The 11,796-nt window shown below is 36.2% G+C and overlaps 1 protein-coding gene across 1 annotated transcript; it reads right to left on the bottom strand.

Moving 5' to 3' along the window:
- Positions 1-6,123: 6,123 nt before the first annotated feature.
- On the bottom strand, positions 6,124-11,217 carry LOC131151392 (probable polygalacturonase At3g15720). Its single transcript, XM_058102636.1, has 10 exons — positions 10,995-11,217; positions 9,900-10,021; positions 9,577-9,714; positions 8,880-9,038; positions 8,317-8,524; positions 8,130-8,211; positions 7,924-8,032; positions 7,701-7,814; positions 7,250-7,447; positions 6,124-6,237 (listed from the first exon to the last, which is right to left on the bottom strand). Exons 1-10 carry the CDS (start codon positions 11,215-11,217, stop codon positions 6,124-6,126), a joined length of 1,467 nt encoding a protein of 488 aa, XP_057958619.1.
- Between the last annotated feature and the right edge of the window lie 579 nt (positions 11,218-11,796).

Here is an 11,796-nt window from a genome sequence, read left to right as displayed (position 1 = left end):
TTTACCGATGATGTCATGTGTTGCACACATCCTCACGCATCTTCTCCGCCTGGCTGACGTGATTTAACCCGAAAACTTGATCCGCAGCTTGGCCCAACAACCAAGAACCGACCCCACGAGCACGACCCTACTCGACTGACGAAACAGAGGATCATTGCACCATGCGGCATGCGCAGAATCTGCCACATGTCCTAATGATAATCACTGACATTGTTACACTCTGTTAAGTCAAGCCGTTTTAAAAAATTGGTCCAAAACTTATTTTGGCCGATTCAATAAGTTTTAAATTGTTTTTTTACAAGCCAAAACTGGTTCTTAAAGTTTTTCGACCTTTTGAACACATTGGTGGCATCAAATTTTCCAAAATCTATCTACATCACTCTTTGTTTTGATATATTAAATCTAATGGTTAACGGTACTACACAAGCGGTGATTCCAAAGTTGACACAGGAGAACTATGACAATTGGTCTATTCAAATGGAGTCCTACTAGGTGCTTAGGATGTTATGGACATTGTTGAAGATGGGTACAGAGAAGCCCCATCAAAAGAAGATGAAACAACTATGTCTGACACTCAAAGAACGATCTTGCAAGCTGATCAAAAGAAGGATTGCAAGGCAAAGTCCATAATCTACCAAGGCATTGATGAGGTCATGTTCGAAGTCATCACCTCCAAAAATACATCCAAAGAAGTTTGAGACTCTCTCCATCGAACACACAAAGGTGCAGAAAAAGTGAAGCAGATTCGTCTTCAAACATTGCGAGGTGATTTTGAATCCTTAATAATGAAATCTACTGAATCTATTTCTGATTACTATACACAAGTTATGGTAGTATCAAATCAATTGAGAAGAAAAGGAGAGACTCTCAACGACGAGAGAATTTGTGAAAAAATTTTGCGATCTTTGGATAAAAAAATTGATTATATAGCTGTGACCATGGAAGAAACAAAAGATTTCGACACCATATCCGTAGAAGAACTTGTGGGCTCACTCCAAGCTCATGAGTAGAAAGTCAACAAAAGGAGTGAAGATAAAGCACTTGAGCAAGCCCTCCAAATGAAGTTGTCCCTCACTACAGATAGATATGAGAAAGGAGGGAGGTCATAGCGAGGAAGAGGACGAGACTGAGGATCTCATGGAAAAAATTTTGGAAATTTTGAATCTAGAGAAGGCAGCAGAGGCGAAAAAGGTCCCACGAGAGAATGACGCAATCAATAGAACTATGTACCATAATGTAAAGGACAAGAAAGAAGAGGGTGATACAATAACCACCCGAACGTAGACAAGAGAAACGTTCAGTGCTACAATTGCCACAAGTATGAACACTACAGCAATGAGTGCAGAGGTAATCCCCAAAATTACGAAGTAAATGAAAATGCTAACTTTGCAGAAAAGGAGAAAGTCGAAAGAGAATCGTTAATGCTGATGGCACACAATTCAAACCATCAAGACCAAAATGTTTGGTACCTTGACTCTGGAGCCAGCAATCACATGACTTGTAGAAAGAACCTATTTAATGAATTTGATGAAAAAGTTCAAGGAGAGATACCCTTTGGTGATCTCTCTAAAGTTCCAGTTTGAGGAAGATAAAATGTCCTAATCAAGAGGAATGATGGAGACCATGCCTTTATCTCCAATGTGTACTATGTGCCAGTCATGAAGACTAATATACTTAGTCTCAGACAGCTTGTGGAGAAAGACTACCAAATTAGCCTCAGAGATAAGCAGATGGTCATAATAGACGCTCAAGGTAATCTCGTTACTCAAGTACAAATGGCAAAGAATCGAATGTTTCGGCTTGCCATTTAACATGATACGCCAAGGTGTTTGAGTGCCATCATTAAAGACAAAGACTGGCTATGGCATCTCAAGTATGAACATCTACACTTTGAAAGTTTGAAACAATTGGGAAGCAAGAAGATAGTGAAAGGCTTACCCAACATCCACCACCCAAATGTGATATGTGAAAGTTGTGCTCTGAGTAAGCAACACAGAAATAGATTTGGAAAGCAAACCGACTGGAGATTTACCATGCCACTCCAGCTAGTACACACAGACGTGTGTGGTCCATTGAGACCATTTTCAAATGGACATAACATATACTTCCTCACTTTCATTGACAATTACAGTAGGAAGACTTGGGTCTACTTCCTAAAATAGAAGTCAGAAGTGTTCGACAAGTTCAAAGAGTTCAAAGCTCTTGTGGAGAAACAGAATGGCTATCACATCAGGTCACTCCAATTAGATCACGGAGGAGAGTATAAGGAAGAAGCTTTCTTGGAATTCCTTAGACAACAAGGAATTCAAAAATAGTTCACACCATCATACAATCCTCAGTTGAACAGTGTAGCTGAGAGGAAGAACCACACAATCCTTAACATGGATAGAAGCATGTTAAATGATAAGAATGCACCCAAAATTTTTTGGGTAGAAGTGGTATCATGTGCAATTTATCTACTTAACAGGTGTCCTACGAAGAGTCTTGATACAAAGACGCCACATGAACCCTAGAGTACTTACAAGCCCAATGTGATTCATCTTAGAGTGTTTGGCTTCATAGCCTATGCCAAGATCCCAAAGGCAAGAAGGACAAAGTTGGAAGATAAAGGAGATAAATATATCCTTGTTGGATACAGCGACAACACCATGGGATATCGACTATACAATCCCATCAACAAGAAAGTTATTTACAGTGGGGATGTCAATTTTGAAAAAAATGAATCCTAGAAGTGGGACCAGGCTGAATCTTCCAAAGATGCGGAATTAACGCTTGAAGGAGAAGAACCCACACAACCAAGAGAAGTGGTTATCGAGTCACAAGTTCCCGAGCTATAAACACCTCCACACTGTTCACCACAAAGGAATGAATCTCCATCACCAATTGAGCATGAAATCTCAGACATAAGGCCTAGAGGAGCTCATAATCTAGCTGATCTATATGAAACTACAGAACCAATAGAAGAGTATGTTACACCATATTATCTATTGTTGACCAGTGACCCGGTTAGCTTTGAAGAGGCTAACAAAGAAGAAAATTGGAGAAAAGCGATGGATGAGGATTTTCAATCCATTAAGAAGAATAAGACTTTGGAGTTGACAAATATCTCGAAGGGTCGCAAACTATTGGTGTGAAGTGGGTCTACAAGACCAAGAAGAATGCTCAAGGAGAATATCAAAGATACAAAGCAAGACTTGTTGCCAAGGGCTACAGGTAGAAAGAAGGGATTGATTATGGAGAAATCTTTGCTCCGGTTGGCAGGCTTGAAACTATTAGATTACTAATTTTATTATCTGCACAAAATGGATGGAAGATTTACCAGATGGATGTGAAATCAACATTTTTGAACGTTTTCTGGAAGAAGAGATCTATATTGATCAGCCACCTGGATATGTGAAGATGGGCTAAGAAGATAAAGTGTATAAACTAAAGAAAACACTCTATGGTTTAAAGCATGCACCTCATGCGTGGAACATAAAGATTGATGACTTTTCTAGAAGAATGGATTAGAGAAGTGTCCCTATGAGCATGCGCTATACATGAAGATGGAGACAGACGGGAGCATGTTGATTGCCAGCCTATATGTTAATGATCTAAATTTCACTGGCAACAATCCATAGATGTTTGTCACTTTCAAGAGGAGCATGGTCAAAGAATTCGAAATGACAGATATTGCTCATATGACTCATTTTCTTGGCATAGAAGTCGTGCAAAGCAAGAAGGGAATCTTCATCTCCCAGAGTCACTATGTAAAAGAAGTACTGAAGAAGTTTGGAAAGGACAAATGCAATCCTATGACAACTCCAATTGAAACGAGATTGGAGTGGAGAAAGAATGAGTAAAGAAATGTTGACCCCACATATTTCAAGAGTCTAGTTGGAAGCTTGAGGTATTTGATGTGCACTAAACCAGACATACTCTAGAGAGTTGGACTTGTTAGAAAGTACATGGAGACTCCTAACTAGTCTCGTTTGAATGTAGCAAAGAGGATACTTCACTATGTCAAGGGTACCATCACAGATGGTATGTTCTATTCATCAAGAGGTGATTGCAAACTTATCTGCTATTCAGATAGCGATTGGGGAAGAGATCTTGATGAAAGAAAAAGCATGACCAGATTTACATTCTTCATGGGAGATACAACGTTTACATGGTCATCAAAGGAGCAACCTATCGTAACATTATCATCATATGAAGCTAAGTATGTTGCTGCTAGTTCAATTGTTTGTCATGTTATATGGATCAAGAATGTACTGAAGTATCTGAGATTTCTTCAAAATGACCCCATAGAAATCTACATCGGCAACCGATCAGCGATTGCACTTGCGAAGAATTCAGTTTACCATGAAAGAAGCAAATATATTGATACTCGGTATCCTTTTATCAGGGAGCATGTCAAGAAGAAAGAAGTGGAGCTAATATCTTGCAGAGAACGTATGATCAAATTACTGTCATTTTCACAAAACCACTCAGGCATAATATTTTTGTAAGACAGAAGACAATGTTCGGAATGACAAAATTATGAAAATCAAGTTTAAAGGGGGATGTTGAAAAGGTAAACTTGACGATGGGACTGTGGCAGCAAAATTTGACGGTGGCAGCTCCACCAATCCCAGCCCACTATTGTTGAATTTGCACTGGAGTCAGCAGCAACCTCACCAACCAGCCCACCATTGTTGATTATAATCTTCACTTATCGTCGGATGCTTTGCTATAAATAGATGTGTGTGTGTGTGTAACATGTAATATGTGGAGTAGAGAGGGCGAATAACCAGTGAGAAAAGAGAAATTGTATTTGAGAGTCCTCTGTATTTTGTTTCAGATTGTTATTGAAATCAATTGAGTGTATTTGTGTGCAACCCTCACTGAGCTTCAATCATAACCAGTGATTGAGCAAGTTCCCTCCACCCATCACTAATGGTTTATGTTCAAGCTATTTTCTTAACAAGATTTAAACCATTGAAATTGAAGATTTAAGAGAAGATTTTAAGACTTTATTTGTTTTAATTGTACACATTTCTCTTATATTGTAATGTGTTCTATCATGTATATCTTTATTTATTTTTATTTTTTTAAGGTTAAATGACTTAAACTGGACTTCATTCTTTTATCAAGAAAACACTGCAAGGAAAGGGCTAATGGTCCTGGGCATACAACAAATTTCAAGCCTACAGACACCCACATGACCGGTTCATTGGTGACAGATCTATCCGTGCAATTTGCACACAAATTTTGTCAGACTCGTTCCCCAATTCATGGTAAATATGTCTTTTGTACTGTACCTTCTATGCTGCAATTGCCATCGATATTTTGTAGAAGACTGACCAAAGCACAGTAAATAGTGATATGGAACAGCTGATGACACAGCAGGAAATATGTAACCATAAGGATGCACTGCAGAGTGCTTCCATTGCCAAGGGAAGTCCCTAAGCAACAGGTCAGCGAGAGAATTGATGTATAGCTCAGCAAGCTGATACCGTTATTTCACTCAGCATAAGACGCAGCTGGTTTCCATTTAGACTTCTTGCTCCATTTTATCAGGACATAACATATATCCAACAGTCTTCCCTCTTTATTGAATATTTCCACATCAAAGGCGGTCTAGAAAAAATGAGAGGGGTAATCATTCCCATGGACTTGGACTAGTCTCTTTCAGTAGAGTTCAAAAAACTGGTTTGGATCTTTATCCTTGCCCAGGTTATTTCCCAGGTGAGTTCCTTCAATAACTATTCCACCCCCCACCAACCCAACCACCCCCCCCCCGGGGGGGTGCGGCCCCCGGGGGTCTGTATGACCATTCTCTAACAGCAAATGTGCATCCACCCTAAATTTTCTGAGGGGATTTGAAATGAGCATTCATAATGCCTGTATCTTTGTCAACATAAAGAGACTCCTCCGACAGAAGAAATCAGCACCTTTAAGCTCCAGTTTATAGTTCCTGCAAAGTGCTGACCATCTTCAAACAACTTATTTCTGACTATGCTTATCCTTCACCAGTTTCATGGGAATTCAATTCCTTGCATCCCCGGAAACATAATTGACAGAAAAATTCATACAGCAACAGAAAGTAGTATTTCAACGAAAAGCATGTCAATTTGTCATCACCCCTCCGGTAACAATATCCTAAACATTTAAACCTTCAAGATCTGAAGCACCAGGTTGCACTCTCAGAATCTGAAGGACTTGTGAACCAGTCAATGCAGCAATGGCTCCTACTTCACTTTCTTTGGCCAGTGCCTTCAAAAAGAATCCTTTAAAACTAGAGGAGCAAAATGAAGCCTCAAATTTCAGTTATGAACTTGGGGGCAAAAGACTCGTGCTTCTAAGGCACTTAAATATAGAAAAACACACAAAAATGAAGAGACTGTTATAAGTTTCCCTACTAGAGCAATCGACCAATCTAAGTAAAAAGCTCAAGCAATTGACCAGCCAAATTGAGCAGTCAACCACTCTTGCATATTTGTCACTCCAATGGCCAATTTTTCTCTCTAACAACTAGCTTCTAGTCAACGTGCCTATGACCCAAGTTGACCGGTTTATACTACAGACTCACTCTAATGGATAGATAACGACTAGTTTTGCTCCAAACTATATATATGCCCTTTTTAAGCCCAAAGAATATTAAAGAAGTAATTGTTATTGATTTTCTAAGTGTCCAAAACCTTTATTTTCTCTTATTTTCTTTTGTGCCTTAATTTACTCATTTTGAAGGAAACATAAAAAACTTTATGTTTTTTACTCAAAGCCCATCAAAAATTAATAATGAATTTTACTCATCTATAATGTAACATTATGAGAAAAGAACTATTTCATTTAAAGTTGATAAAAAATAGAATTTTAGAACAACATAAAATCTAATTATAATTATTGTATAGTCTTTTTTTTTTTTTGTGAAAAATTAACAGTAGCTAGATATAAATTATAAATTAACTTAATGTATTTTCTGATTTTTCTATGAAAAGTTAATTGCAACATATAAAAACTTAGGCCTTTTTTACATGGAGTCAACATTAACGGAGTGATTTGCTAGTGTAATAAAAATTAGGGGCTTTTATTACTTTAATCCATGTTATAATATAGATGTGGAAAACAAAATCTAGTAATTTTTGTTAGTGAAACTGAAAGTTAAAACAATGTGTACATAATTAGTAAGCTAACAAATAGCATTTCCATGACACTCATAATTAGTGGACCATGCATGCATGCTACACTAGGTTTCTTCTAATAAACAAGGAATAGTAGGAAAAACATTGATAGATCTTCCGTGAGCATTGGAACATGTGGCTGAAACCATTTTCGATGGAATGGAAGATGTAATGTTGATTTGATCAAGTACGATGTTCTTGCATCCTGCTGTCTCACTACAACTCAAGCTAATGACGTTGTCACTGGTTGAGGATCCTTTCACCATGGAGAACGTCACATCGCTCACTTCAACAGTTGAGCTCTGCATTTATATATTCATGCTTCCACATATTAAGTAAACTAATAAACTTCTCAGCTTTGCGTCCCAAGTCCTCTCCTTCGTAGACAAAAGAACAGACCCCATAAATGGACATGCAAACATATGGGGTCTAATTTTGTGTCTACCATGGATAAGACCTAGAATTGGACACTCAAAATATATAAGTGCTCACACTAATCAAGCATTAAAAAATATGTACACGCTAATCAAACGTTTTTTTTTTAAAAAATTTTACCTCATTATTGCAGGGCTTCATAGGGCAATAATATTGGTTGATAACAATAGGATTTTCGACAATGTTGAGTGTGATATTCTGAAAATTGATTTTTCGTGCATATCCCGATCCACCCTATAGAAAAAAAAAATAATAGGAATAAATGTAATTAAATATGAATATATCTTGGAAAATATTAAATTTTTATTTTTTTTTTTTTTTTTTTTTTTTGGGATATAGTTACCTGCCATGTCTTGATTCTTACACCATTTTGAGTTGCATTAAAGAAGCAATTTTGCACATTCACCTCTTCTACTGTATCATAAGATCCATTTTCACCCAAGCTTCCCACACTATAAATGCATATATAAATATATATGTGAAAAAATGAGATTACAAAAAATTAAATAATGCGGTAAAAATGTATTAATGGGTGACAATTAAATCAACCTTATGCCATGCCCTGGTCCACAAAGAACATTAGTAATGTTGATGAAAGAACACCCTCCATTGATGGCAATACAATCATCACCTACGTGCATAAACATATATTAATTAATTTATTAAATAGAGAACTTAAGCGTAATTAAGGATACAAATTTTAATCTATTAATCAAATTAAAAAAAAATTAATTACCAGTGCTAAAGGTGCTGTCATTAATACGAATGCGAATTGAAGAGGAAATGTCTATGCCGTCAGTGTTAGGACTATCATCGGGAGCAACAATGACAACGCTGCTAAGGTCACCATCATTACAATTTGACACACCAATATGCCCTTTTGCACTGTCAACAAGCTTCATTCCTCTTACCTTGAATGAATTACACATATGTATGCGCAGTGACTGCATAAATATATACATTCAAATAATGAACCTATTAATCATGCATGTGAAATAAGGATTCTAATTCCATATAAGATTGAATCTTACGTACCACTGGTCGTTCACAGTTTTGGCTCTGAAAAAAATTAATGATGGTATTTGATTAGATCCATAATTAATCGCAAGAACAAAAAAACAAATTTTAAAAGCAAAGTTGATAATTAACTTACACACATGCATACACAAACCTACATAAAACGTATATGCACATACATATATATATTAAAGATATAAAAGAAACGGAGCACATGGTGAACATATGTGAGAGAGAGAGAGAGAGAGAGATTTTATTTTATATATATATATATATATATACATTGCAATTATCCCACCAAGCTGCACCTTGGCCATTTACTTGTCCTGTGCCACCTCCATCAATGATGAGACCATTTACGCTCGTGAATAAAATCCAGCTACCCTTGTCCAGGCCTTCCCAAGTATTTACTGAAGTGGGAGCAACAATATTCCCAAAAACCTGCTTCATCAACATGCATACAAGATGATCAAACAAGAAGAGAGAAAAAAGGATGAGGAAAAAGAGAGAAAATAATAAGGCGCGTATATTCCTGAGTATAACTAACAATATATACGGAGGTGGAAGGGAGTCAATTATACAAGGACATACTTTTAATAAATGAAAATTTAAAACTTTCTGAGAGAAAATATTTCGTGCACTGGGTGTATTAGGTGCACCAAGAGTATACACCGTATCTAATATGGTTACACGTAAAAAAATTATCTAATTTCGCTAAGATATAATGCACATTACAAAATCCTATTAGATCTGATATATCTAATAATTTCTCTCAGTGTAGGCAAGAATATACATGAATTTAATAGTATGAAAGTCACTATATTGCTTGTATTCCATATTTCAAATTAAACTAAAACAAATTCAAAACTAAACTCTAAACTTGACATTGCTCTATTTAATAAAAAATTAGACAGTAATAACATCTCTCTCTCTCTCTCTCTCTCTCTCTCTCTCTTTATGGGGAGATTTTGATTTCTACCTGTACAAGAAGAGTGTTGGATTTGCATGGCCCATGGAAGGTGATAGGGTTCAAGAGGAAAGTCTTTCCGGTAGGTATGACAACGGTTGGGGTGCCCTCCGTAGACCCGCATGCAGCTCCCCATGCCTCCAGAAAAGCCTACATCAGAGAGAGAGAGAGAGAGAATTAATAAGAACGAAGTAGAATAATCTTATATAGAGATTACCTATAAATAAAAAGGTTTACATAATGGGAAACCAATTAATTAATAAAAATGAATATGTTAAAAATAGAAAAGCCAAACAAGAATGGGGAAAAAATGAAAAAGGAAGAAAGAGGTTTACTTGGGAATCATCAAAGAAGCCATTCCCAGTTGCACCGAAATCAACAACATTAAAAACTCCATTAATGTTTGCCGGCACAGCTTCCTGCAGCAATATTCTTCTTGGTGAGTAGTAGTCTGATACTATTCCCCAGCAGGTGCAGGATGAAGCCATATAATAAAAACTAAGGACTAGCAGGATGATGACCAACCGGTTCTCCATAGGAGGGAGAGAAAGAAACGAAGAGAGAGAGAGAGAGAGGAAGCAATAGGTTGTCCATGGGTAAGTACCTAGTTGCTAGGTAGGAGAGGAGGTGGGTACAGAACTGATGAGCACGCGCATGATGTGGAGGGGATTTTTTTTTCAAAAGGTAAATTCATTTGTAGGGAAGTGCCAAGCAAGTAGCTTGAAACTTCCAAAGAGGAATACAAAAAAGGGCGAAGAGATCACCTTCCTAGTTCGGGAAAAATACTAGAGAACTCCTCCCCTTTTAAGCCCAAAGAACATTAAAGAAGTGATTGTTATTGATTTTCCAAGTGTCCAAAATCTTTATTCTCTCTTATTCTCTCTTGTGCCTTAATTTACTCATTTTGAAAGAAACATAAAAAACTTTATGTTTTTTACTCAAAGCCCATCAAAAATTAATAATGATTTTTACTCATCTATAATGTAACGAGAAAAGAACAATTTCATTTAAAGTTGATAAAAATTAGAATTTTAGAACAACATAAAATCTAATTATAATTATTTTATAGTCTTTTTTGTGAAAAATTAATAGTGGCTAGATATAATTATAAATTAGCTTCATGTATTTTCTAATTTTTTTTATGAAATAGAAGTTAGTGGAGTTAATTGCAACATATAAAAACTTAGGTCTTTTTACATGGAGTCAACATTAGGCGAGTGATTTGCTAGTGTAATAAAAATTGGGGGTTTTTATTACTTTAACCCATGTTATAGTATAGATGTGGAAAAAAAAAATCTAGTAATTTTTGTTAGCGGAGCTGAAAGTTAAATCAATGTGTACGTAATTAGTAAGCAAACAACTAGTATTTTCATTACACTCATAATTAGTGGAGCATGCATGCATGCAACACTAGGTTTCTTCTAATAAACAGGGAATAGTAGGCAAAACATTGACAGATTTTCCCTGAGCATTGGAACATGTGGCTGAAACCATTTTCGATGGAATGGAAGATGTAATGTTGACTTGATCAACTACGATGTTCTTGCATCCTGCTGTCTCACTACAACTCAAGCTAATGACGTTGTCACTGGTTGAGGATCCTTTCGCCATGGAGAACGTCACAACGCTCACTTCCACAGTTGAGCTCTGCATTTATATATTCATGTTTCCACATATTAAGTAAACTAATCAACTTCTTAGCTTTGTGTCCCAACTCTTCTCCTACTTAGACAAAAGAACAGACCCCATAAAAGGACATGCAAACATATGAGGTCTAATTCTACGTCTACCATGGATACGACCTAGAATTGGACACTCAAAATATATAAGTGCTCACACTAATCAAGCATTAATAAATATGTACACATGCCATATATATATATATAATAAAATGTTTTTTTTTTTAATTTTTACCTCATTATTGCAGGGCTTCATAGGGCAATAACATTGGTTGATAAGAATAGGACTTTCAACAACGTTGAGAGTGAAATTCTTAAAAATGATTTTTCAGGCATATCATGATCCATCCTATAGAAAAATAAAAGATAATAGGAATAAATGTAATTAAATATGAATATATCTTGGAAAATATTAATTTTTTATATTAATTTTTTTATTTTTTTGGGATATAGTTACCCGCCAATGTCTTGATTCTTACACCATTTTTAGTTCCATTTTAGAAGCAATTTTGCACATTCACCTTTTCTACTATATCATAAGATCTATTCTCAC

This window comes from Malania oleifera, chromosome 3 (assembly GCF_029873635.1).
Source record: "Malania oleifera isolate guangnan ecotype guangnan chromosome 3, ASM2987363v1, whole genome shotgun sequence".
NCBI classification, from domain to species: domain Eukaryota; kingdom Viridiplantae; phylum Streptophyta; class Magnoliopsida; order Santalales; family Ximeniaceae; genus Malania; species Malania oleifera.
This window is presented reverse-complemented; position numbering and strand designations above follow the sequence as displayed.